Source organism: Sturnira hondurensis, unplaced genomic scaffold (genome assembly GCF_014824575.4).
Source record: "Sturnira hondurensis isolate 20B ecotype Veracruz unplaced genomic scaffold, ASM1482457v3 Scaffold0006496, whole genome shotgun sequence".
In the NCBI taxonomy this organism is placed as follows: domain Eukaryota; kingdom Metazoa; phylum Chordata; class Mammalia; order Chiroptera; family Phyllostomidae; genus Sturnira; species Sturnira hondurensis.
This window is the reverse complement of record NW_028079127.1, coordinates 1,096,550-1,123,650: the sequence shown is the minus strand read 5'-3', so window position 1 is coordinate 1,123,650 and position 27,101 is coordinate 1,096,550. Positions and strand designations below refer to the sequence as shown.

Genomic DNA, 27,101 nt, shown 5'->3' with positions numbered 1-27,101 from the left:
TTGGCACTTAGTCCACTGAGCCACGCAAGTCAGGGCTTGTGCATATAACTTATATCTATTATGGACTGCATGTTTGTGTCCCTCTAGAGTTCATATGCAGAAGTCCTAGTCTCTATTGTAATAATATTTGGAGATGAGGACTTTGGAAGAAATTAGGGGATGAGGGTGGAGCACCAAACTCTCATGATGGGTTCAGTGCTCTCATCAGTAGATAAACAAGAGAGCTTGCTTCTCTTCCAGTGAGGATACAAAGAGAAAGCTGCCTTGGGCAAACCGGAAAAGACTCTGAAAACTGAATCTGAAAGTGAACTGAAAGTTAAAATTCCCAGCCTCCAGAATCAAGAGGGAGAAAATGTCATTTAGATGACCCGGTCTATAATAATTTGTTATAGCCAACTTAGCAGACTAAAACACTATCTTATAATTTTTATTCCTACATATTACTAACTTTGTGTTGCTTTTATTAAAAAACAACAAAAAACACTTCTCCTGTCATAGTACAGTGGTCTTTCCTTTTTCATGGTTTCACTTTCCATGGTTTCATTTTCATGTTGTCATCCATGGTCTAAACACATTAAATGGAAAATTGCAGAAATAATTCATAATTTGAATTGTACACTATTATGAGTAGCATGATAAAATATTACATTGTTCTACTCATCCAACCAAGGATGTGCAGCATCTCTTTGTCTGGAGTATTTACAATGCAACCACTACCCACTTGTCAGTCAATTAGTATAGTCCCAGTTATCTGACTGATTGCCATTGGATCACAGAGTTTGTGTTCAAGTAATTATTGTTATTTTACTTAACAATGGCCCTAAAGTGCAAGAGCAGTGACCCTGCCAATTCAAACATTAGAAAGAGAAGCAGTGAATGTTGTTATAAGTATATACAGGTAGGGAAAAAAAACATAGTTTATACAGGTTTCTGTACTATCTTGGAACATATTTCCCACAGACAAGAGGGCTACTGTCTGTGGGAATATATACAAGAGGACTACTGTATGTATTTTCTAGAAATATAATGTATCATACTCAAGTCATATGTGTAATTTTAAATTTTCTAGTAGCAGTATTTAAAAGGAATTAATTTTATTCATATATTTAAATTATACTCACATTTTTATGATTTCAACAGCTATAGAAATTTAAAAAGAAGAATGAGAGTTTATATTACTCTTTTTATATTGTCTTCGAATTCTAGTATGTATTTTATAAGTATTTGGACTAGCTGCATTTTGCATACCCAATAGCCACATGTAGCTAGTGGCTACCATATTGGATAGCTCATATATAAGAAATGAAATGATTTTTCAGGAATGATTTTATAAATCATCAACCATTTGACATGCAATGTGATCGAATTATTTCTCATTGATCTTGGTGTTTCCAGGTTGAAAAAGTTACATGTATATATTAATAACATTATTTACCTATATCTTTATTAATTGCTTTGACTGTTATTGCCTCAGTTAGTTGTGCAGCATAGGTTTTTGTTGTTATTGTTTGTTTGTTTTAATAGTCTAAATCTTGTATTGAATCTAGAAGTAATTCCTCTAAAATTATATTGCTATTTTAATTTTTACTGAATTGTTTTAGATAATTGTTCTTTACTATTTGAGAATATTACTTTTCAAGTGTGTTTCATTAAATGATTTTTAAAAAATAGATATTTATTTTATTAATATGGTCTGCATCTCTGGATAACTGCATGGCTTTTTTCTGTGTCATATCAATGTAATTTAACATATGTATTAACTGATATCTTGATTCTGCACAGTTATGACAATGCAGGCATATCTGGGGATACTTTGGGTTCCATTCAAGACCACAGCAATAGAATTTAACAATAATACAAATCCTAACTTTTGCTGTTGGGAATTTGTGCCTTTGATTTATAAAATCACATCTGTGAAGCACAATAAAACAACATATGACTTTGCTTTTTGGAGTGAACCTGACATGGTCATGGCATAACAGACATTTGATATACTCCAAGATTTATTTTCTGTACATTGAGGCAGTTATGTGTGTTTCCCAAGTTTCAGGTAGGTGTGGTTTTCCTGTGTTCTGTGTAGTCCACAAGCAATAGGTGAGAATCAAGTTTCATGAGAAGCCATGTTTGCTAGTGTATAAATGCTATCTGTCTCTGACAGGTGACAGGTTGGCAGTAACTCATAAGAATCAAATGCATTTCAGAGAACTTAGGTGCCCATTTTTAAGTGAAGATGGGCGTTGCTGAAATCTGTGATTGAAGGCACCCAAAGGTTTTGAATTTTGTATAATGTACAAAGGTTGGTTAAAATTGTCTTCACTTTTAGCATTTATTAACAGTTTTTGAAATAAGTCTTAAAGTTTCTATAATCTGTTATGTTGAATGTGTCACTTATTTAGAACTCCATGTAATGTATACAAATACTTGTAAGATCCACATGCACTTATGAGTATCCTGAAATGTTTTTTGTAAGTAAATAAAGCTATTCTTATGGCTTTAATATGTCACTTATTTTTAATAAGTTATAAGGAGGTTTTTCCTAACAATCATGTGTATTTATAGAATGAATAAGATTTTCATTCTATAACTTATGCTTCAAAATAAATACAATGACATAGAATCATTATTGAAAAGTTAAGGACTGATATAATTTTCAATGATTTTTATTTCACTTTTTGAAAATTTAATTTCATGACTCTTGCTCTATTTCTTTTGTTTTCCATCCATCATGGAAATTGGAAAATCTTTACACACACACACACACACACACACACATTTACATAATTAAAATTTAATTTATTTATGTTTACGCTAAAAATACTTAGAAGTATATCATTTATATTTTCTTCATTGTTTTCTAAATCATTGTTTCATCTCATTATTAGAATTTTCATACACCCAAACGAATATCTTTAAAATTTAATTTTAAATTTAAAAAAATTATTGTTTAAGTACAGTTGTGTCCATTTCCCTCCTATATCCCCCCGCCCCAACCATCCCTTGATCCTACCCCTCTTTGTTTTTGTCCATGTGTCCTTCATACATGTTCCTGAAAACCTCTTCCCCTTGCCCCCTATTACCCCCTTCCACCTCGCTGACCCAGCCATTCCACTGCTGGAATTATACCCTAAGAACCCTGAAACACCAATTCAAGAAAACCTATGCACCCCAATGTTCATAGCAGCAAAATTTACAATAGCCAAGTGCTGGAAGCAACCTAAGTGCCCATCAGTAAATGAGTGGATCAAAAAACCATGGTACATTTACAGGATGGAATACTATATAGCAGAGAGAAAGAAGGAGCTCCTACTCTTTGCGACAACATGGATGGATTTGGGGAGCATTATGCCAAATCAAATAAGCCAAATGGTGAAAGACGAATACCATATTATCTCAGCTATAAGTGGAACCTAATCAACAAAACTAATAAGCAAGAAAAATATAACCAGAGATAGTGAAATTAAGAACACACTGACAGTAAAAAATTATTTAACTTTTCATTAGAATTGACATTCAGTATTATATTTGTTTCAGGTGTACAGCATAGTTCTTAGATATTTATATGTTACTATGTATTCCCCCTGATAAATTTAGTACCCTCCTTGCACCATACATAGTTATTAAAATATTATTGACTACATTCCGTATGCTGCACTTTACATCTTGTGACTATTTTGTAACTTCTGATTGGTACATCTTCATCCCTTCATCAGTTTCACCCAGCCCCCTAGGTCCCTTCCCATCAGGCAACCATAAGTTTGTTCTCTTTATCTGTGACTTTACTTTTATTTTGTTTCTTTTTTAGATTACACATAGTATAAGTGAAGCCATATGGTATTTGCAATAGATATATGGAAAAATGTTCAAAATCACTAATCATCACAGGAATACAAAGTAAAACACAACTATTTATCACCTCAAACTTGTCAGAATGACTTCAAAAAATCAACAAACAACAAATGCTGGCATGTGGAGAAAAGGAAACCCTCATGTACTGTTTAGGGGGATTACAAACTTGTGCAGCAGTCCCATGGAAAATAGTATACACTTTCCTCCAAAAATTAAACATAAAACTATCATAGAACCCAGGAACCCCAATTTCTGGTGTTTATCTGAAGAAATCCAACACATAAATTTGAAAAAATTCAAAACACTAATTTGAAAAGATATGTGCATCCCTATGTTTACTGCAACAATCTTAGTGTCCACTGATAAATAATTTGATGAGGAAGTAGCACATATACATAATGAAATACTACTTAAAAATGAGTAATATTTAAAATGAATTGGGACCTCACCACTTTCCACAACATGGATGGACATAGAGAGTATTGAGCTAAATGAAATAAGTCAAACTGATTTATTTCTCTACTTTATATATTATATTGACATGATCTGTCCAAGTTTATTGACTCTCTACTTTCTTTTTATAAAGTAAATATATTTTCTCATTTTTCTTTTTTATTTAAGAAATAGCATTTTTTTCTCAGTGTTTTAGGTGAAGTCCCTTTTCAATAATTTTTAAATAATGGTTCTCAACTGCTATTATTTTCCAATTGGCCTACTTCTGTGTTTTGATTTCTAATTTGATACAAAGGTTATTTAGATGAGGATTTTTGTCTGTTTTAATATGAAAGTAGCTGCATTTTCTGTTCTGTTTTTGCTTCTAATTCTCTTGCATTATAGTCATAAGTGAAAGCTAAATATGTGTTCATTTTTGAAAATATTGTTATTTTATTATAGTTAGGTTATAATTACTTTAAATATTCGGCAGGCATTTCTAAGTAATATCTATTCTCTTTCAACATAAGGGTTTCATAAAGAAGCATGAAAGCAGTTTGCTCTGACATAAGTTTCCTCAATTTTACCTTGTCTTTGTTCATTTAAAAATTTATATTATCCTAGTTGTGAGTCATAAAAATACTCTGCATATTTTTTCTAACAGTTATTACGTTTTATTTTTCAGTTATTGATTTGAAATTATCTTTTTATTTTTGATGTGCAATAGTGTTTATTTTCTAATATGTACACCCAATTTCCCCAGTGCTACTTAGTAAATTTTTCTTTCAGTTCTTAAAGTGCTTATTCTTCCTAATAAACTGTTTTAAAACATTTGAAACTCTTGGGAATATAATTTTTTGTTTAATTTACAATAGGCACTTAGCTTACATTTATAATATACATTTAAATGTATATGCCTTTACCATGTAAAATTATAGTAATAAAAATAGAAAATTATGTAATGTGTATCTTATGAAAAATTATTAAAATTACATATTCATATTCTTAAATCTGTATAATATAAAGTTTTGATTTTTGGATGCTGATTTTATTAGTGCTCTTTAGTTTTGATATTCTCTATATTTTTTTAAAATTTTTAAGTGGAAAAAGCATAGTTTCTGCAATTTAGAATAATATGGTTTTACTTCATCCTTTACAATTATTTTTCTTATTTCTTTTGATGATTACTAAGCTTGCTAGAAAATTCAGTATTAAGTTGGCTGATAGAGATAACAGTGTTATTTTTCCCTTTTTTATTTTATTGATTATGTTTCAATATGAATTGTTATGAGTAATTTTTTATCTTTCTTGGTATTTGGTTTTTTATTTAAAATGTTTTAAATGTGAAACCTCCACATTTTCTCTTCAAAGTTTGCAAACCTTTTTTTCTGGAACTCTTTTCCATATTCCTCACGTTTTCTCTTGGTGGTGCATTCTGAGTTGATTTACATACATCCTAACCCTCTCTCCTGGAAGATTTCCTTATGTGCTTTTCTTATTTTTGTTGTAGTTTGTCAAATGAGATCACTAGCATCATGAGTTATCCTTTAGGGACTGGATGTGCCCTTGTTTGCGAGCATCACTGTGGGAAAATTTTCTACTTGCTTTTCCTGGGGTTGTGAAGGACTTTATGTGCTACTTTATCAGCTCAGGCAAAAGCTTTCCACATAGCATGGTGAAAGTAAATTCAGACTCCAAAATGCAACCAGTGCTTATGTTTGACTTCCTTCATTTTGCAAAAACTCAGATGCAGGCACTAGATGAAATTTTTTCTGTCTTCACTTCACATGCTAGATGTTACTTCCAGACTCTTGGTATTAGCTCCAAAACTTATTTTCAGCTGCTTATTTACACAGGGCACTTGGAGTTCTTTCCTTGTGTGTTTTGTGCACAGTATTTACTTTTTTCCTTCTGTCCTTCCCTCCAACCTTCCTTCCTTCATCCCCTTTCCTTCCTTCTTTCCTTTTTTCTTAAATAACAATTTTGTATTATTAGCATTATCATTAATTTTAGTTTTTGAGTGATAAGGATGTATTATATTAAAAAATTTAAATCCTCTCCCTAGATTATGTTTATTGGCATCAAAGAGAGAGGAAGGGGAGAGAGAGAAATGTCCATGTGAGAAAGATCACTAGGTTGCACCCCATGTGCCTGCACCCTGACTCAGGATGGAACCTGCAACCTAGGTATGTGCCCTGACAGGGAACTGAACCCTCCACATTTTGCTGCATGGGTGATCTTCCAGCCAACTGAGACACTGGGCCAGGGATGTATTGTTATGACTTTTTTCAATTAATGTTGGTACTACTGGTTAGGAGTTTCCTTTGTCCCCAGGATTTGTGTGTCTATGTTTGTTACCCTACTTTTGTTGGAAAGGGGACATTCTTATCATCATATTGGCCAGACATACTAACACTGGGACTCCCATTTTAGTGTGTGCCACCCGTGCAAGGGCAAACCAGGAGTGTCATGAGAAGGATCTTCATGACATGAGTGCTCTGTCATTTGATGGATCTTTGAAAGGTTTTGGTAAAAATATATAGTACACTTCTGTCCTCACTGCATACTCTCATTTCCAGTCCTGCTACTTTATCTTTTGGCTTCTGTGAGCCAAAATCATACTGCATTTCCTCACACCCCAATTGTTGTTCCACTTAAGTCTATACTTTTGGCTTTTCTACTTCATTCTACTCCACCCTGTCCAGGAACTTTTGGAAGTCTTTTTCAATTTTTAATTTTTTATTCTTTTTTACCATTAGACTCTTCTTAAGGGATCACATCTTCCCCATGACTTAGATTCAATGCCCCTTGCAAATATAAGCTAGTAATTTTTTTCATTATCTGATGTTATGTGAGAAGTATAGAGAAAGATTAACTTTGAATTTTTCAGGAAACCATTAACATACTAGTTCATTCCATAGAAAAGTTTACTGCTCTCAATGGCTTCTACTGAATGGTATGAGAGTGTCAGAGTCTGTGTCATACAATCAGCATCACACTTGCTTCTGAGTGAGACATTTTCCATTGACAATTGGTTATTATCCTCCTGCATTTACTAAAACTATACTAATATAATGATAAAAAAGTTGGCAGAAATCTGTAAATATCTCAAAGCAGAAAAATGTATAATATCTCAAAGAGAAAATATGCAAAGGTAAAAAGGATTGAACTGGGGAGTGGGAAGAGTGTTTAGAATTCCAGGACAAGTGGAAAACCAGGAAAAGACTTGCCTGGCATTTGAAGACATTATGATAAAGTTATTCATAATTAAGACAGAATAGAATTAATCAGTATGCTTATTATAGCCATATTTTCTGTCAAGAAGAAGGAATTTTGGTAAGGAAGGCTGAGCAGATATTAGTGAGCAGCTGGTGAGCTACAGAATGATGGATAAGGGAGCATATAAGTACAGATGAGTTCTCTGGTCCCAGGCTGATTGGATTATATCCCAGATACTGAAAGAACTTGGCCTGAGATCTGATCCACCATCTGCTTTCTCAGAGGATTCACTGGAAAACTAAAAACAAAATACATTTTCACTTTTAGAGAAAGGAAGTGTAGAAAGAGAGTCCTTAGACTATAAATCAGTGAGCATGCCAAACATAACAACAAAGTGCAAAAACATATTCATAAAATATTGGTCAATACCACCAAGTGGAAGATATTGGCATCATTGAGGGGTAATCTGGTTTTTGGTAGAACAAATAAAGTCAAATTTACCTTATTTTATCCTTTGATTGTAATACTAAACTGGAATATTAGAAAAATATAATACAAATAGGATACATAGACTCATTATCAGATCATTCAGGACAAGAAGAAAATAAAACATGCATCAAATTTTGTTCTTTGGCATAACATCTGGTGTGATTTGTTATGTGGACTAACTTGTTAATGGGTGGAATGGTTTTCTCCATGTTAGTAGATATTTCTCTTCCATAATTGTCCCCAAATTTCCTTTGGATGATAGAACTCTCTCTATTCTCTGAAGAATCTATACCTGAGGAAGTCAAGAATGTCAGATCCTTACTCTTTCTGACCCTAATAGAGCTGGAAGTAAAGCTTATTGCCTAAGGGTCCCCTAAAACTGTGACTCAGCATCTCACCCACAAAATGGAAGCAGTGATATCAATCTCAGGGGTTTTGGAAGCAGAGAAAATGGGACAGAATTAAATTCAGTATGAGAAATAAGAGCTATTAGTTGACCAGTAAATAATAGATCCCTTTCCAGAAACTGACAGTTTGAGAAAAATATGCAGAGTTCTGTGAGTTTATGGAAGGGAGCAAACCATCAAAGGGAGATGTGATAACTACAAAGACAGAATAATAAAATTTTCATGTTTTGAATGAGAAAATGAATAAATCTGGTTATAGGGTCTGCTTCTGAGCACCACACAAACTAGGACACCTGAAAAAAGGAGTCACTTTCATATATTTCCTTGGCTGATAATGCCTTGATGATTGTCCTGAATCATGCTTTCTAGGAATGGAAAAGGAAAAATCAAATTACCTAAGATATGAGATGAAAATATCTTTCTCAGGTTAAGTTCTTTTCCAAGCAACCCAGAGTTCTTACTTGAGAAGTCCTTTGTTTTTTCTCTATCAGCACACAGAATAGCTCAATTTCAATATTCTTTGCCTTGCTGACCAATCTGGTTATTGAACAGTTCAGTTTCAAGATTATTAATAGCATAGTAGTCTATGGTTATAAAATGGCCCATGTATTTCTACTCGGGATCATTACATATTTAGTTATGAGTATCACTAATTTCTGATGCTGATAATATAAAACAATACTGAGTTACCCCAATAGTATATTTTAATGTTTAAGGAATATATATTAGCTTTATAAAATAAAACATCCTAAAGAATGGATGAAGAAATGTTATGAAACAAATAGTGATACAAGTATATTAAACCTTGGGATTGGTCTCTGGATCACAAGATAGTTGCCCTTTGTCCTTTGGAAATATTGGCAAGCCTTTCTCTTGGCTATGAAAGGATGAGAGAAGTACTTTAGATGCCACTTCCAGAAATTTGACAGTCTTTCCTTCTCTCCTTCTCATTCTTTCTTTCTCCCTCTTCTTTTCTCTACTTCTCTCTTTCTCCCTCTTATTTATTCTAGTGTTTCTAAAAAATATTTTATTTATTTACCTTTAGAGGGGAAGGGAAGGAGAGAGGGAGAGAAATATGGCTGCTTCTTGTGCATCCCCTGCTGGGAACTGGCCTGCAACCCAGGCATGTGCCCTGACTGGGAATCGAATCTCGATACTTTGGTTCACAGGCCTGTGCTCAATCCACTGAGCTATGCCAGCCAGGGCTTATGCTAGTCTTTAACTTTGCAACTTGCTTCATTAATTCATTGACTAGAATTGATACCTTTAAATATAATAGTTGGCTCAAAAGCCAAAATTATTAATAATTAGGTGGCAAGGAATGAATTAATAAGACCAAAAATAGTTAGAAAACTTCTTAGTGGGAGAGGGTATGTGAAGGAGGACTGCCATACTCTTATTATATTTTATTGAATACATGTAATAGATCCTTAATAATCAGTGTTATACTGATACACAAATCAATAGAAGGGATTCCCATCAATAATGATGGAGTAAGTGGAAGCTGCACTCACTTACTCCAATGACCACCAAATTATAGAACAATCAACTAGAATAGTCAGCTGAAGACTAGCTGAACAGAAGTCATATAACTAAAGATATACAGAAGATGTCACCTAAAGATGGGTAGGAAGGATGGAGAGTTGAATCAGGCTGCCCCAGGATCCACGTGCTGCTACTGAGAATATGGAAGGATATCTCAACTTCAGAGGTCCCTGCTGAAGATCAAAGAATCTTAGCCCTACACCAGGATCCCCAGCCTAGTGCCAGGAGAGGAGCCTATATAACATCCATTGTGAAAATCAGTGGGGTCTCTGTATATCTGGGTAAAAACAGCGGGCTACTGGAAAACCAAGTGCTCTCTTAAAGGGACAGCTAAAAAAATCTCGTTTGCAGGTACTCACCCTAAAAACTCTAGCAGTGGGACATGGCTGAGGGTCAGAGTTATACAGGGAGAGACTGAGTTTTGTGGCTTCAGGGAGAGGGGTGAAGGGGCAGCTGCCAATATTCCTACATAGAGTCCCTTTCCCTACATGGTACAAAGGAAACATCTTTCCTGAGCTGAGCACTCTCCCCAAACACATACACAGGATTAGCTCTACCCTGATCATTCCCTGAAGTCCTGCCATGTCCAATTTTTCCCACAGCCTAAGTAAGCTCTGTCAACAAGCTTGGGCCTATGTTGCAGGCTTTTCTTAAAATGCTCACAACAAATTCCATTCAGGGGGAAGAGAAATCACACAGGGAGAAACTGAGTTGTCTGACTTCAGGGCATGACCTGTCTTCCCCCACAACCACACACTGTTCCTGTCTTGAACCCTCCACATGGCCAAATCTCAATCTGGTTTAAACTGGTGAATTCTACTGGTTCCACCCTGATAACTTCCTGAAACCCTACCCCCCTGCAAAAGTCAGCAGGCACTATATAGGTTATGGCTAACCTCTGTTTACCCTGAGACTTTTGATGAGTAGCCTCAGACCCAACACAGATGCCAAGTTTGAATCTGTATGAACCCAATGAACACCACTCCTCCTCACTGGGTAATTCCCTGAGAACATTCCTCATACAACTCACCTGAGGCTCTTCCAGGGGCTGATCTTAACAAATAACAGTCGTGTGGCAGTGGATCTTGGGGTGCTTTGAGCCTTTTTCTAACATGACCCAAGCCTGGTACTAGTGGTGGCCATTTTGGTTCATAGCTTGCCGCTTACACATGCAACAAGGCCCACTACAGGCAGCTACCTATAGCTTCTAACAGCTAAATCAGGGCTAGTGACAGGCAGCATCTGACATTGACTTGCACTGGAGTTCCCTTCCAGAAGCACCAGAATCAACCTACCCAGTGCCTGGCTTAAGACAACAGACTACCACTTGAGTAGCTCCACAACTGGCAAATTCTACTTCATGGGGTCAGCTTCCACACAGTGGGTCCTATACAGTGGTTATGGCCAACCCTTGAGTCAGTTGGCCTGAGGGTCGAACCTACCCACAATGTACCAACACTCAAGTTTCAACTAAAACAGGAGGACACATAAGCCATAAAAGGGATACTCCAGAAGCAGTATGGATTTAATGGAGTGAACGCAAGTATATCTTCTGAAAGAGTAAACCCACCAACAAAGAAACCACCAACAGATAACAAAGAAAGAAGGAGAAGGAGGGAGTGAAAGCCACACTAACCGCAACCCAGGACCAATCTGGAAATACAACTAAATGGTGGAGAAATAACCCAGAAGAAACAACTGAACAATAGGAAGAGAGAAGCATCATAATCACATACAGAGAGAAGAACCAGCTTCAAAACAACCTATCCACACCTGCACAACAGAATACGAGATGTGATGGATGAAGTGACACTGAGTTAAACAGATGGAAGGAAAGACCCACCAAAGAAATACCTAACAACAATCAAAACCCAAAGACATACAGACAGCCAATATAAACAACAGCCCAAGACCAGCAAGCTCAGGAGATCAAGGAGATGGTACCACTGAATCTCACATGCTTTCTGCCATAGAAGTTCACATCATAAACACAGGGAGTCAGAACACATCAATTTAAGAAACACAGGCTAACAAGAAGAGTCTCACAAAAAAAAAATGAAAAGACAAGGACACAATTACCAAATGAAAGGAAAGGAGGAAGCCTCAGAAAAAATGCTAGATGAAACAAAGGCAAGTCAGCTATCAAATATTGTACTCAAAGCACTGGTTATCAGGAATGTCAAAGAGCTCACAATGAACTACCAGAAACTACAGAAGAACTACAATGAATTCACTGCAAACTATATCATCATGTAAAAGGAAATAGAAATTATCAACAAAGGCCAAGAGGAAATGAAGAATACAATTTCTGAACTGAAGAACACAGTAGAAAAAATCAAAAGCAGGATCAAATAAAGAGAAAATTGGATCAGTGAGCTGGAGGACAACATAGAAAAAAAATACCCAGAAAGAACATGAAAAGGAAAAGAGGCTCAGAAAGAATGAAGAGGGATTCACAGAAATGCAGAACAGCATCAAACATATTACTATCTGTAAATAGGGATAACAGAAAGAGAAGAAGAAGAGCAAGAAATAGAAAACCTATTTAAAAAGTAATGATGGAAAACTTCCTTAATTTGATGGGAGAAAAAGTCACACAAATCCAGAAAACATAGACAGTCCCAATCAAGAGGAACTCAAAGAGGCCCACTTCAAGACTTATCATCATTAAAATGGCAACATTCCAAGACAAAGAGAGAATCTTAAAGGCAGCAAGGGAGAAACAGGAAGTAATACACAAGGGAGCCCTGATAAGGTTAGCAGCTGACTTCTCAATGAAAACACTCCAAGCAATAAGAGAATGGCAAGAAATATTCCAAGTAATGAGAACTAGAGGCCTACAATCAAGGCAACTTTATCCAGCAAAGTTCTCAATCAAGATAGAAGGCCAAATAAGGAGCTTCCCAGACAAAAGAAGTCTAAAAGAGTACACCTCCACCCAACCAGCTCTGAAAGACATGCTAAATGGATTGTTTTAAGGAAAGAAAGGAAAAGAGAGAGAGAGAGAGAGAGAGAATCACAGGTATGAAAATGGCAATAAATAAGTATCAATAATAACCTTAAACATAAACGGATTAAATGCTCCAGTGAAAAGACAGAATAGCTGAATGGGTAAGAAAGCATGATCCACACATATGCTGCCTACAAGAGACACAACTCAGGGCAAAAGACCTACACAGACTAAAAGTGAAGGGCTGGAAACAAATTTTCCAAGCAAATGGACAGAAAAAAGAAGCTGGGGTAGCAATACCCATAGCAGACAAAATAGACTTCAAAAAAAGGGCCACAAAGAGAGACCCAGAAGGTCATTTCGTAATACTCAAGGGAAGAATCCACCAATAATACATAAACATTGTAAATATATATGCACCCAACATAGGAGCGCCCAAATACATAAAGAAAATCTTGGAGGACTTTAAGAAAAATATTGACAGCAACACAATTATAGTAGGTGATTTTAATATCCCACTCTCAAATATGGACAGATCTTACAAACAAAATATCAATAAAAATATTGTGGCATTGAACAATGCCCTAGATGAAATGGGCTTAACTGATATATATATATAGAGCCTTCCATTCCAATGAAGCAAAAACACATTCTTTTCAAATGAACATAGAACATTTTCAAAGATACACCACATGATAGGACACAAAACAAGCCTCAACAAGTTCAACAAAATTGAAATCATATCAAGCATTTTCTTCAACCACAAGGGACTGAAACTAGAAACCAAAATCAAGGGGAAAAAAACCCCAAAACACTAAAAACTAATGGAGATTGAATAGCATGCTGTGGGAGTAACTTTGCCCTCAAGTTCCCTTGTCTGCCACAGATGAAAATAACACTACCAAGACATGATCTGCTTCGGGAGGAGAGGTGGCCAATGTCTCAGAGGAAAAAGGCCAGGAGCTCCTCCCTCCAGAGACTATTATTGGGTTGTAATACACAGGAATACAGGGCAGCAAGGATCAAACAGTAGATAACATTTCAAAGAAATCTGAGGGCTCAGTTTGAGTCAGTGTCAGTCAGGAAATGGGGTTGCAGAAACTTTGGGAGACATACTCATTTCCTGCTGGGACCCTTAATAGATGAATGAAAGCACTCTTAGCAAAGCAGGTTTCACAGGACTTTTAGGAATTCTTTCCTATTCCAGATTTCTCCCCAGATACTGCTCTAGTAAGGCAAGGAGCTACACTGCCTCCCCATCACAGGTCTTCAGGCTTAAGTGGATTAGAGCCAGGAAGTGTTTCTCCCAGAGGACATGGGAACTTGGGCTATGTCAGAATAGCCAGGGGGGCAAAGGTCCATTAGTCCCTCTTTGTCCCAGCCCTCTGAGTCCTTCCATATGGCCTCCCAAGGGATTGTGGCTGGCTTAAGTTGCCCCTTGCCGTGAGGAGTCTTACCCGTCATGGATATTGACCATGCTTTGGGAGCAAGGGAGTAAGCTGAGGCAGCGTTTGCTACCAGAGACAAGCTTTGTCTCTTTCTGGCTTGCATTCCAGAGGTCGTTCACTTATCCTTGGCCATAGGGGGCAGTTACAATTCCTGAAACCAGGCAGAGGGGTTCCCAACAGCATGCTACTAAATAATGAATGGGTCAAGAATAAAATTAGGGAAGAAATCAAAAAATTTCTGGAAACAAATAAAAACGAACTCACAACAAAACTTATGGAACACAGTGAAGGCAGTCCTGAGAGGGAAGTTCATAGTGATATACATTTATCTAAAAAAAGATAGAAACTTTTCAAATAAACAACCTAACCCTACACCTACAAAAACTGGAGGAACAATAACAAAGACAGCCCAGAGCAAGTCGAAGGAAGAAAATAACCAAGATCAGAGAAGAATTAAATGACATAAAGACTAAAAGCACAATTCTAAGGATCAATGAATCCAGGAGCTGTTTCTTTGAAAAGATAAACAAAATTGACAAGCCTTTAAGCAGACGCATCAAGAAAAAAGAGAGAGGACACAAATAAACACAATCAGAAATGAAAGAGGAGAGATTAAAATTGATACCGCAGAAATACAAAGGAGTGTGAGAAATTGCTACAAAAAACTATATGCCAAGAAATTTGAAAACCTATGTGAAATGGACAAATTTCTAGAAAGATATAATTTTCCAAAACTGAGTGAAGATGAAGCAGAAAACCTGAACAGACCAATAATAGCAGATCAAATTGAAAAAATAATCAAAAAGCTTCTGACACACAAAAGCCCTGGACCAGATGGTTTCACAGGAGAATTATCCAAAGCATTTAAAGAAGGGCTAACCTCTATCCTTCATAGATTATTTCAAAAAATTCAAGCCCTGGATGGTATAGCTCAGTGGATTGAGTGCAGGACTGTGAATCAAAGGATAGTGGTTTGATTCCCAGTCAGGGCACATGCTTGGGTTGCAGGCCAGTTCCCATCAGGAGACACACAATAGGCAACCATACACTGATATTTCTCTCCCTCTCTCCTTCCTTTCCCCTTTAAAGATAAACAAATAAAATATTTTTAAAAATTCAAGAAGATGGAAGACTCCCAAACTCTTTTTATGAAGCTAGCATCATTCTAATCCCAAAATGAAATAAAGGTGTAACAAAAAAAGAAAACTTCAGGCCAATATTGCTGATGAACATAGACACTAAAATCCTCAACTAAATATTGGCAAACTGCATCCAGAAATATGTTTAAAAGGTCATGCAGCATGATCAAGCGGATTCATCCCATGGATGCAAAGATGGTAGAATATTCACAATCAATGCACATAATACATCACATAAACAAAAGAAAAGTGAAAAATCACATGATCATATCATAAGATTTGGAAAAAGCATTTGATAAGGTACAACACCCGTTTATGCTAAAAACACTTAGCAAAGTGGTAATAGAAGGAGCATTCTTCAACATAATAAAGGCCATATAAGAGAGACCTACAGTCAACATCATACTCAATGGGCAGAAACTTAGAGTTTTCCCACTATGAAAAGGAACAAGACAAGGATGTCCTCTTTAGCACTCCTGTTCAACGTATTATTGGAAGTTTTAGCCACAGCTATCAGACAAGAAAAGGAAAGAAAAGGCATCCAAATTGGAAAGGATGAAATAAAACTGTCATTGTTTGCAGATGAAATGATAGTGTACATAGAAAATCCTATAGACTCCACCAAAAAACTACTGAAACTAATAAGTGAATTTGGCAGGACAGTGGGATACAAAGTCAATATTCAAAAATCAAAGGCACTTTTGTACACCAACAATGAAATATCAGAACCAGAAATCAGGAAGAAAATGCTATTTGGTATAGCAACAAGAAAAATTAAGTACCTCGTAATAAACCTACCCAAGGAGGTAAAAGACCTGTACTCAGAAAACTATACAACACTGAAGAAAAAAAGTAAGGAAGACACAAACAAAGGGAAACATATACCATGTTCATGGATTGGAAGAACTAACATCATCAAAATGTCCATACTACCCAAAGCAATTTATAGATTCAATGTAATCTCCATTAAAGTACCAATGACATATTTCACAGATCTAGAGCAAAAACTTCAGAAATTTATATGGAGCCATAAACAACCCTGAATAGCTGCAGCAATTTTGAGAAAGAAGAATAACATAGGAGGGATCACAATACCTGATATCAAACTGTATTACTAGGCCACTGTAATCAAAACAGCCTGGTAACTGCATAAGAACAGACACATAGAACAATGGAACAGAATAGAGAGCCCAGAAATAAATCCAAGTCTCTATGGTCAACTAATATTTGACAAACGGGGAAGAATTATAAAATGGAGTAAAAATAGCCTGTTCAACAAATGGTGTTGGGAGAGCTGGACAGCTACATGTAAAAAAAATGAAACTTGACCACCAACTTACACCATACACAAAAATAAATTCAAGGTAGATAAAAGACTTAAATATAATTCATGGCACCATAAAAGTCCTACAGGAAAATATTGGCAGGGAATTTTCAGACATTCTATGCGGCAACATCTTCACTGATACGTTTCCTAAAGCAAGGGACATAAAAGGAAGAATAAACAAATGGGACCTCATCAAATCCCCCATGGCTAAATAAAACAGCATTAAAATGAAAAGAGAACCAACTACATGGGATAACACATTTGCCAATGATATCTCAGACAAAGGTTGGATCTCCAAAATCTACAAAGAATTCATACGACTGCACTTCAGGAAGACGAAAAAACCCAGTTAAAAATGGTCAAATGATTTGAACAGACACTTCTCTAAGGGGAACATACGGAGGGCCCAGAGACATATGAAAAGATGCTCAGCATCACTAACCATCAGAGAGGTGTTAATTGAAACCACAATGAGATACCACTTTACACCAGTCAGAATGGCCATCATAAACAAACCAACAAACAAGTGTTGAAGAGGATGTGGAGAAAAGGGAACTCTAGTGCACTGTTGGTGAGAATGCAGACTGGTGCAACCACTGTGGAAAACAGTATGGAGTATGGAATTTCCTCAGACAACTGAAAATGGAACTGCTTTTTGTACCATCAATTCCAGTGCTGGGATTATGCCCTAAGTGAACTGAAACACCAATTCAAAACAACCTATGTACCCCAAAGTTCATAGCAGCACAATTTACAATAGTTAAGTGCTGGAAGCAACCTATGTGCCCATCAGAAAACGAGTGGTTTAAAAAATTATGGTACATTTACACCATGGAATTCTACACAGAAGTGAGAAAGAAAGAGCTCCTACATTTTCAACAGCATGGATGGAACTGGACAGCATTATGCTAAGTGAAATAAGCCACACAGTGAGGGACAAATACCATATGATCTCACCTTTAACTGGAACATAATCAACAAAAGAAAAAAAGCAAGCAAAATATAACCAGAGACATTGAAATTAAGAATAATCTAACAAAAACCAGAGGGGAGGAGGGAGGAGACTATGTGGGGAAGGGGTTTCAGGAACTACTATAAAGGACACATGGATAAAACTAAGCGAGGAGGCGGAAACAAGGGAAGGAGGTGGGTTTGGCTGGGGTGGTGGAGAGTAGTGGGGGGAAAATGCAGACAACTGTAACTGAACAACAACAAAATAATTTAAAAAATAAATGAAATGTATAGTAAAATATAGAATTTAAAATGAGAAAATTTTATGAAAAGTATAAGCTACATTAACAGGGAAAAATTGATTACTTTTATATTGTGCTTAAAACTATTCCTAGGATATATGAAGTCACATTTAAAAGAAATAAATTTTATCTTTACATTTTATTTATTTTTATAAAATTGCAGTGTCAAAAAATAGCTCTATTTTTTAAAACATTATTCTTATTTCAAAGTATACACTCGTATACATTTCAAGTGGGTTATGACTATATACAACCATATGTGCAACCATGATAAAAAATAATACATTATATACACAGTAAAATTTTAACAGCAAATTTGTAAAATATTTATTTTATTTTATGATGAAGTAATCTCACGTATTAACACAGATGAGCTTTTACTTAAAATAATTGATAGATTGATTATATACAAAGTAAAACTTCTGTATGTTTCAAAAAACATGATAAAAATCAATCAAGAGTAATCTGGAAAAATGACAACATATATGATATTGCATGATTTATTATCCTCAAAGTAATAAACTTCCTTGAATAGAACAAAAATTACAAGATTTCAGTAAATAAAAAGTTTTTTTAAATATCATAAAAGTAATAATAAAACTGATCAATATACAAATAAAAATATTTAATTTTGCTGCTAGCAAAATATCTATTTAAAATATTAGTGAGAAAAATTTCCCAATGAAATTAACAACTAAAAAATACTATTCAGTTCTCATATTGTACTCATGGAAATGTTAATTGATGTAACTTTTCTTGAGGAAAAGTTACTGAAGTGTATCAAAGTCTAGAAATGTATCTTTAAGAAATAATCCTTACCTCAAGGTAGAGAATTATTCATAATGCTTGTCAATCTTTGTAATCATGAAAAACACATTATATAACCCAGACTACATGTTTGGTAAAATAATTTATATTATATGCTTATAATGTTACACTTTTTAAAGTAATAGTTTAGCAGAACATAAAATAACATGGCTGTAGGAAAACGGTCACACTATATCAAGAGAAAAAGCATATTACAAAATATATATAGAATGATCTCAACTTTGTAAAGAAATTGAATATTATTATGTAACAAGATGTTAGCATTTAATTCTTCCTACCTCAGATTTGATTTAAGGTGTCAATATAATGGATAACAGATAATGAAATATGAGACAAGTCACCACTTGCTGAATTTATAAAGTAAATAATCACATAATCTAAACCATTCCGTAACACTTGATCTCTCTCACTGACATAGAAAATATAGGAAGGGCAGGAGAGAGATAGGGAAGAAAGTCATTCTGTTCCTGGGGGCCTGGTCTCAGAGGCATCTGAATGTCCTGCTCTCTAGGGCATGTTGAGGCAACACATGTTCTATTAGACCCTGTAGACTAGCAATGGGCCACACATGAGAAAAACAGACTGGGGTTGTCCTGAGACCAGTGCAAGAAGTCCTTGAACAGGCGGGTGGACACTCCTTCACCTTCCCCAGGTAAAATGGAACCCCTGGCAAACCAGAGCTAAATTAGGAGCAGCATTAGTTAGCAAGTTGGAAGACAGAGCAGAGCAGGGGAGCCAGCTGTGGGAGGCAAGGACAACTGTGCTTTGCTCTGGACCCATGAGCCCTGCTTTCAATGTAGTGGTTAATACTGAGTACATACATTCCAAATGAAAAGTCTAAAATTGTTGGAATGCTATGCACTAAAACAATTATTTATGATTACCTCTGAATAGCATCATCAAAGGAAATGTTTTTTTTCTTGTAAATAGAGTTATCTTCCTAATGTTCTAGAAATGGTATGTGTTTGCATGATTTATTGGTAAATGTTAGGTCCTTTGCACAACTTAAAAGGGTAGACTTGACAATATTACCAGTCAAATATATGAAAACATCATACATCTTATAGAATTTATGAACTTTATGAGGTTCATAGAAGGAGGGTCAAAATCTGATGTCTTTTACTCCTCATTCAAGGCCAGAAAAATGGTAATAAGACTTACAGATTTTAGGTATGAATCCATTCTGCTAACAATGTTTTGTGGCTACTGAAGGGTGGAGTAATGTAGGAGACCTAAGTAGTGTGAGCAGATTCCAGTCTAGAAGCATCTGTTCTCATTAGTATAGATTAATTGACCATGAGCAAGTGGTGATTAGTCTATGCTTTGTGCCCTCAGAAATACTTTGTTTCTCCATCTAATTTATTAATGTAAATTTCCTTCCCAGGACTATGTTACATACCTCCATATAGTCCTTTATACTTGAGTATGAATGACACTTGTACAGCTGGGCAGTGTGAAGCCTGTGCAATAGTACACAGCCACGGCACCGCATGGAAAAATCCCACGGCAACGCTTGGACCTAGATGAACCTTTTCTGAGCAAACTCAGACCTCTACTTTGCAATTTTGTATTTTCCCATTTTTATAATATTTTTAAGTTATCTTGTCTTTTATATGTGTCCTAATCTGTACTTGTTTGCACATTTTTGCCTCTTTCTATGCAACTGGAGATAGTTGAGATCTCCATGTGTCATTAATATGACACATGCTTATTACTCCCTGGCAGCACCTGTCTCAGGGCCTTGTGCTCCATGGAGTTATAAAGGTAGCAATAACAGTTAAAATAAAAACCAATAATAGTGTTAATAACTGATAACATTTATTGAGTTTTCCCTATATGCCAAGCACAAACTGTTCTGAATGGATTATTTTATTTAACCCTATTAATAACTCTATTCATTAGAGACTATATAATCTTATTTTATAAAGAAGAAAACCAAAACCCATTAAGGTTAAGTAACCGATCCTATCAAACTATTAGTAAGATTTTGAATGAAAAAATACTTCCATCTCTTGCACATATTACACCCTTTGGAGCCTATAATTCCACTTAAGTAAATACAGTTTACTAAATTATAAGTTTATTGATTATAGGATCATTAATTATTGTTTGAATTCACGGAATGATGTGAATTGCATAATTGGGCAATAAATGTGTGGATGAATAAAAGGATAGATTATTGCAGCTGTGCATTTGACCACACATCTGAAGGCCTTGCAGGGATAGCCTGTTCTGTATTGTATCCTTTTTTTAAAACCAGAATTAACAGAGGATCCTTCCATAGATAAATGGAGGCTCAATTATCCTGTGATTTGCCCAAAACAACATTGCTAGGAGCAAGTGGTCAACAGATTAGAATCAAAACTTTTAACTCCTAATTAAAAGTACTTTTCATTATATTTTCCCATCTAATGGTTGACAAAGAGAATATTTTGCTACACGTCACATGAAATTGGAAAAAACAAGAGCACAGAGCATGGGTGTCTTTGAAAAACTCCCACTAGTACTCAACAAAGAGATCTCCTGCATCTGCTCAGCCAACTCCCGCCCCGTCTCCAGGGCTCCAGACTGATTCTTTGGTGGTGCTCTCAGGTTTCCTTCCCCCTCAGTGTGACACACAAAGGAGAGCAGCTCTGCCCTGAGCTTAATGGTCCGGGCACTGGAAAAGCGATGACTCAATTGGCTTCCTGGTACACAGGGGAGGAGACCCACCATGCTCAGACCTAAGGAATTAGTTGTCCCTGAAAATCATTTAGATTGGTTTGTGTTGACCACTTCACTACCTGGAGTTCCCTCATGGACTACAACCACATGCCATGACCAATTGAATTTGGGGTTCACAAAGTGATTATTCCTGGAAAGTTGGAGAGAAGCACAGTTTGGAGTCATGGAAAGTCTAAGCCCGTATTATATATTTTTTGCTGCCTTCTTCTGATCTAAGTCTATACCAGGCTCTAATATCTTATGGGGCACTCTGAGAGCAGAGTTTGATTTCTAAGAGCCAAAGGAGCCAAAGTATGCATGTAAGACAGCACTGTTAAAGTAATCGAAGTTGTTCATGCTAAGCCTCACATCAGCAAACCTAAATTTACCTAAATTTCTATGCTTAGTTCTCCCGGAAAAGGAAGACCTATGTCAACCAATCACTGCTTTCCTGCTCAGCACAACTTACCTGAAAAGTTCAAAGACTCCCTCTGCTCCATATAATGAAAAGTAACCTTGCTTTAACCAATCATCAAACACCCAGTATAAATTCATTTGTCCTGCTCATTTTGGTCTATAAAAACCTCTCACCTTGCATAGCTCATCAGAGCTTCTTTCTGTCTGCCAGACTGCATGCTACTTGATTCATGAATTGCTGAATAAAAGTCTACCGGATCAGTAGACTGTCTGTGGACAATTTTTTGACAGTTTATATAGACTAGAGTTAGATTCTCTCATGGTGGAAATCAAATGACTGACAGTTTGGGCTGTAAACTCGATGACAAAACTTGGGCCTGCAGACTCATCACCTGTTGCCAGCCCTGGGGATATGGGTGTTGGATGTTAATGTGCAGAGGACGGCACAGTGATGTCTGAAAGTGGCTGCCCTCACTGAACACAACTAGATTCTGGCCCCTGTACCATTCTTTGATTCTGCTCCAAATCCACTCTCTGACCAGTGATGAGATCAGGATCTTGATGATAACTCAGGCTGGCATGTACTTCTAGGAGGTGAAACATGAAAAATATCTGCCTAAATTCTTGGCTAACTCATGGTTCTTCAGTTCTATCTAGTTTTTCCCTGAGGCTAGAGACAGAATCTGACCTGGGTGAGTATGTGCAATAAGGATGAGAGAACAGGACAGGAGTCTAAGGGACTGCTTCTGGATTGCATTAGAAACCCTCAGGAAGGTTATGAGCTTCCTGGAAGCTGACCATTGCTCTCCACGGGCAGCGCTGACAGGGAGCAGATGCATGCCCTTCAGTAATGCTACACTAGCTGGTGCTGTTTCCTCCGTGGAAAGTCACATGTCTCGGTCCTCATGAAAGTCTGCTCTTTTCACTGCCTTCCTTCTGAACCCCTACTGTTCATCCTTGTGATAAGAATGTGGCTCTGTATATTGAATGCATCTGAGGGTTTGATTAACCTGACAGCTATGTGCTTTAGATACCCTTTTTAGAAACTAACATCAAGGCACTATATAAGTTTGATACTTGTGTGTATATATTTTCCTGAGTGAAGTTAGCTACTGATTTTTTGTGGGGGAAAATACGTTTTTGGAATAGCAGGTCTGAGGACTCAGCCTGGAGTCACAGTGAAGATACTGGCCATTGCTGCAATTGAGTAACATCCTGGTTTCATTTCCCTAAATGCCTATAATTTGGTGTTCTATTATTACTTTTTAATTAATTGGCAAAGCTGCACATTTCAGATCAACTTGGCATTGCCTGGGGGAGAATAAAACGGAAGCTTCCAATCCTCTGTGAGTTGGGATTTCACTAAACACAGCATGCGTTCAGCAAATGAACAGAGAAAGAAAAAGGAAGAAGCAAGAGAGAAGGAAAGAGAGTCAGACTGAGAGTGTGGGAGGGAAGTTATTTCCTGAGCACAGAGTCATTCCAAAGATATCATGAGCAGCAAATTAAACGATCCTTCAGCAAGAATTTTGACAAGAAAATTTCATTAGGGATTTAAATCTCCATGGAAGCTCAAGTTGCTGCATTAAGATATGAAAACTGTGCAAATATTGTTCCTTAGAATAATGTTTGCTGCAGGTCATTGAGTTTTAGTCAATGAAATTTAGAATGATAAATGTCATATTGAAAATCACTGGAGGAAGGGGGGTTGTCGGAAGGAAGGAAAAAGCCCTGCAATTGGGAGCTCAGGGCCTGGAGTGATTTGGATTGGAAGGTAGCCTTCAGTATTAGCTAGCTGTGTGACCTTGAGCAAGTTTATTTAAATTGCTGAGGCCTAATTTAGTCATTTATAAAATATGAGCAATTGCCAGTAACTCTCTGCTAGCCTGTGATCATGAGGGATTTAATGAGGTAATCCAGGTAAAGTCTTCTAGCACAGTGCCTGGCACGTGTACATTCTAAATGTATATTAGTGTGATTATGATATAGGATGTGGCTTTATATTTATCTGTCACTGACTTTTGTCAGTCTTGGTTATACCAACCTACCAGTATGTTATTGCCATCGATGAGATGAAAATCCTGACGACTGGGCCATCTAAATCTGCCGAGGTCATGGAGTATCTCCACCAGAATCATGCACATGCTATGTACTCACATGTTTTTCTCCTTCACTAGCTTGTGGAGGCCTTGGAGCTTAAATTCTGTTTGTGCACCTTTGTACTAAAATAATCTAACCGAATAGATGGACATTGGTGGGTGCTTAGAAAGTATTTGTGAAATGAATTAATGATTACATATATAAATGGATACATGCATTTGATTCACATAATCATGTGACATTTTACAGAAAACAGGGGGAAAAAATTCCCTATACTTCCATAACCCAAATACTGAAAGTACCCTTTAAGAACTTTAGTGTGTTTTTTCCCATCATTGTACCAAAGGACATTTCTGTTATAATTTTATATGAAAATAACTTTATGTCTTATTTCACTTAATAAATATTTCATACAGCTTTTATTTTCATGATAACTAAATAAAACATAATAGATGTCTCATATAATGTTTCACTTAAATATAATCTTGCTGGTTTTAGAATGTGTCCATTTTCCACTATTATGAATATTGTTATAGTAAACATTTTATGTATATAAGGCATAGGTTTTCAGGATTAGTGACTAACTATGAGATCATTTTACTTTGAAGAGTACAGTCTTCATGGTGGGCCTCATCTTCAACCACTACAGTGGTGCACTATCATATGCAATTGGGATGACAAGGGTTTGATTACTGTTTTAAAAAGATTATTTTATCCATTTTGTACCACATGCAAGCCTTGCCCCAATACACTGTACTTGATAAATATTCACAGATACATATGAAAAGAAAAAGGGAAGAAGGGAACAAAGAAGGAAAGCAATGAGGAAGAAAAAGAGGAAAGAGGCAAAAGAGGAAGAGAAATAAGAGAGGAAGAAAGGGAGGAAGGAGGGGTGGAGAGAAGAAGGATAGAGGGAAGAAAATAATGAAGAGAGGAAGTAAAGAAAAAATAGAAGGAAAGGAAAGATAAGGGAAGAAGAAGAATAAAGGGAAGAAAGAAAAATGAGGATGGAAACTAGTTAAATCAGACAGAATAAGAAATAAAGAGAGAAAAACAGAAAGAAAGAAATCAGCAAATCAATTCTATGTAAACTTTGTGTTCAAATATATGTCTCCAGTCGCAACCATATTTTCCAGGCATCTGCTTAGCATATGGCCAAATCACAATACTACACATTCTAGTAACTGCCCCCAATCTGGGTAATTTCTAGAGACCAGGGCTTTGCATTTCACAGAACAGAGAGAATCCATGGCTAGCTTGGTTGTTAACTTTTAGACAACCTTCACTTTTCTCAAGAAGAGCTACCTCTGCGAAGGAAAGAGTAGTTAGTTAACACTGTAGAACTTGCCTTGCCAAGGTAAAACACAATCAAATTAAATTAAGAAAAATATTTCCCTTTAAAAAATGTACATTTTCCTGATGAAATAAAGCTAGAAATTGAGGGGAAAAATGAAAATATGCTTTTTAAAAAGATGTTGAAAGATGTCTAGACATATTCATCGTGCTGCAACATGAACACTCACAGTGGGGGCAAGTTCTGTCTGTTGTCAATACACTATATTTTGCTCATATTTATGTTGTGCGTGTTTGGTGTTCAGAAAACCATAATGTTGCCTTTACAATTTGGAAGTGCCTGTCATCTTCACGGAGTTAAACTGCTGATTCAATAAAAGTTTTCTTTCCTTAGTAGTGACTCAATTATAGCAGGCATTGAAGGACCAGATTATTCACAGGTAAAGTAAACATTTCACATTTGACCAGAATTGGGCATGTTGGTGTAGAGCATTACTTTTACTCCATATAGAAAAAAAAAGAAACTAACAACTAACAATATTTCTTAGTGGGAAATTGTCTTCATTCATGAATGTAAAATAAAAGTCATTACTAGAGTAATTACTGGTATGCAAATGATGTTGCTAAAAATAGATCTCTCACAATTTGTTTGAAGACCTGTTATATAATTTTATATGTATATTTTCATATTTCAGTAAGGTAAAAGGTGAATAGATTTAATATTATCACAAATTACCAACTAGAGGTTGGTACTTTAATTTCAGTAGTTTCTAGAAATTCATCTGGATAAATAATAGTCCTTTTGTTTTTCAGTATCCTTGATTTCTTAATGGGGTGGTAGTGGGGGGTTCTGAAAGCTAAGGGAGCAGGATTTGATGACGTTCCCAGCATAGATTAGTTGGCAATGGAATTGAATCTGAACGCTAGGCCCTATCCAGAAGACCTGGCTGTAGACCTAGTCTTGAGCAAGCTTTGACAATTAACATCTGTCACCTGCTTCCACACTTGGGAGCTTCCAGAGATGAGCGAATGTAAGGCAGTCTTCAGCTGAGTTAACAACTGTCACATGGAGCAAGGGCTGCCTATATATTGTGTTAGAGAAGAAAAATGCTTGACCTACTTGGATCGGATAAGATGGAATCAGTTTTTGGCAGAAATTGATCACAACGGACTCCTTGGTAGCCTTCTTTGCACCTGAGAAAAGGGGATAAATAACAAACATACACATGTGGTTATGAAAGTTTCAAGATTAAAACAAGCAAAATAGACTCTAATTACATAAATAAATGTGAGAATATAGCACATTCATACTTTTGTATAATTTGATTCATTCTATTTGAAACAACAGGCAAAGTTTAGACTCTATTTCTGTGCAAAAACCCCTAGCACTGCTTTGCTTTTATAATTTTATATACAATACCTAATGAGCAAATTAAATAGCTTTTTAAGATGGCCCTCATAGCAATCTCAATAATGGTTACCCTCATATTGTAATTCTGGGTGCTTAAAGGTATACTTTTAATTCTGGGTGCTTAAAGGTATACTTTTCTTTATGCAACACACTCTAAAATGCTACAGCTGCCCTTTCAGAAACATCATATTGCAGGTGTCACTTTTCTAATAAAAAGCATTTTCTTAATGTAATGATAGATTTTGGCTACTGTTTATTTCTTTGTGTTTTATTAGTTTGTTTCTTTGCTCATTT

At 36.1% G+C, this 27,101-nt stretch overlaps 1 protein-coding gene across 2 annotated transcripts in view; it reads right to left on the bottom strand.

Annotated features, from left to right (window-relative positions):
* Positions 1–27,101, bottom strand: part of NRG3 (neuregulin 3) — a 1,179,966-nt gene that overhangs the window by 248,644 nt on the left and 904,221 nt on the right. For both annotated transcript variants that reach the window (XM_037049346.1, XM_037049347.1), the window contains exon 3: positions 26,517–26,590. In XM_037049346.1, coding sequence (XP_036905241.1) covers positions 26,517–26,590 — 74 coding nt within the window. The remainder of the gene's footprint in view (positions 1–26,516; positions 26,591–27,101) is intronic.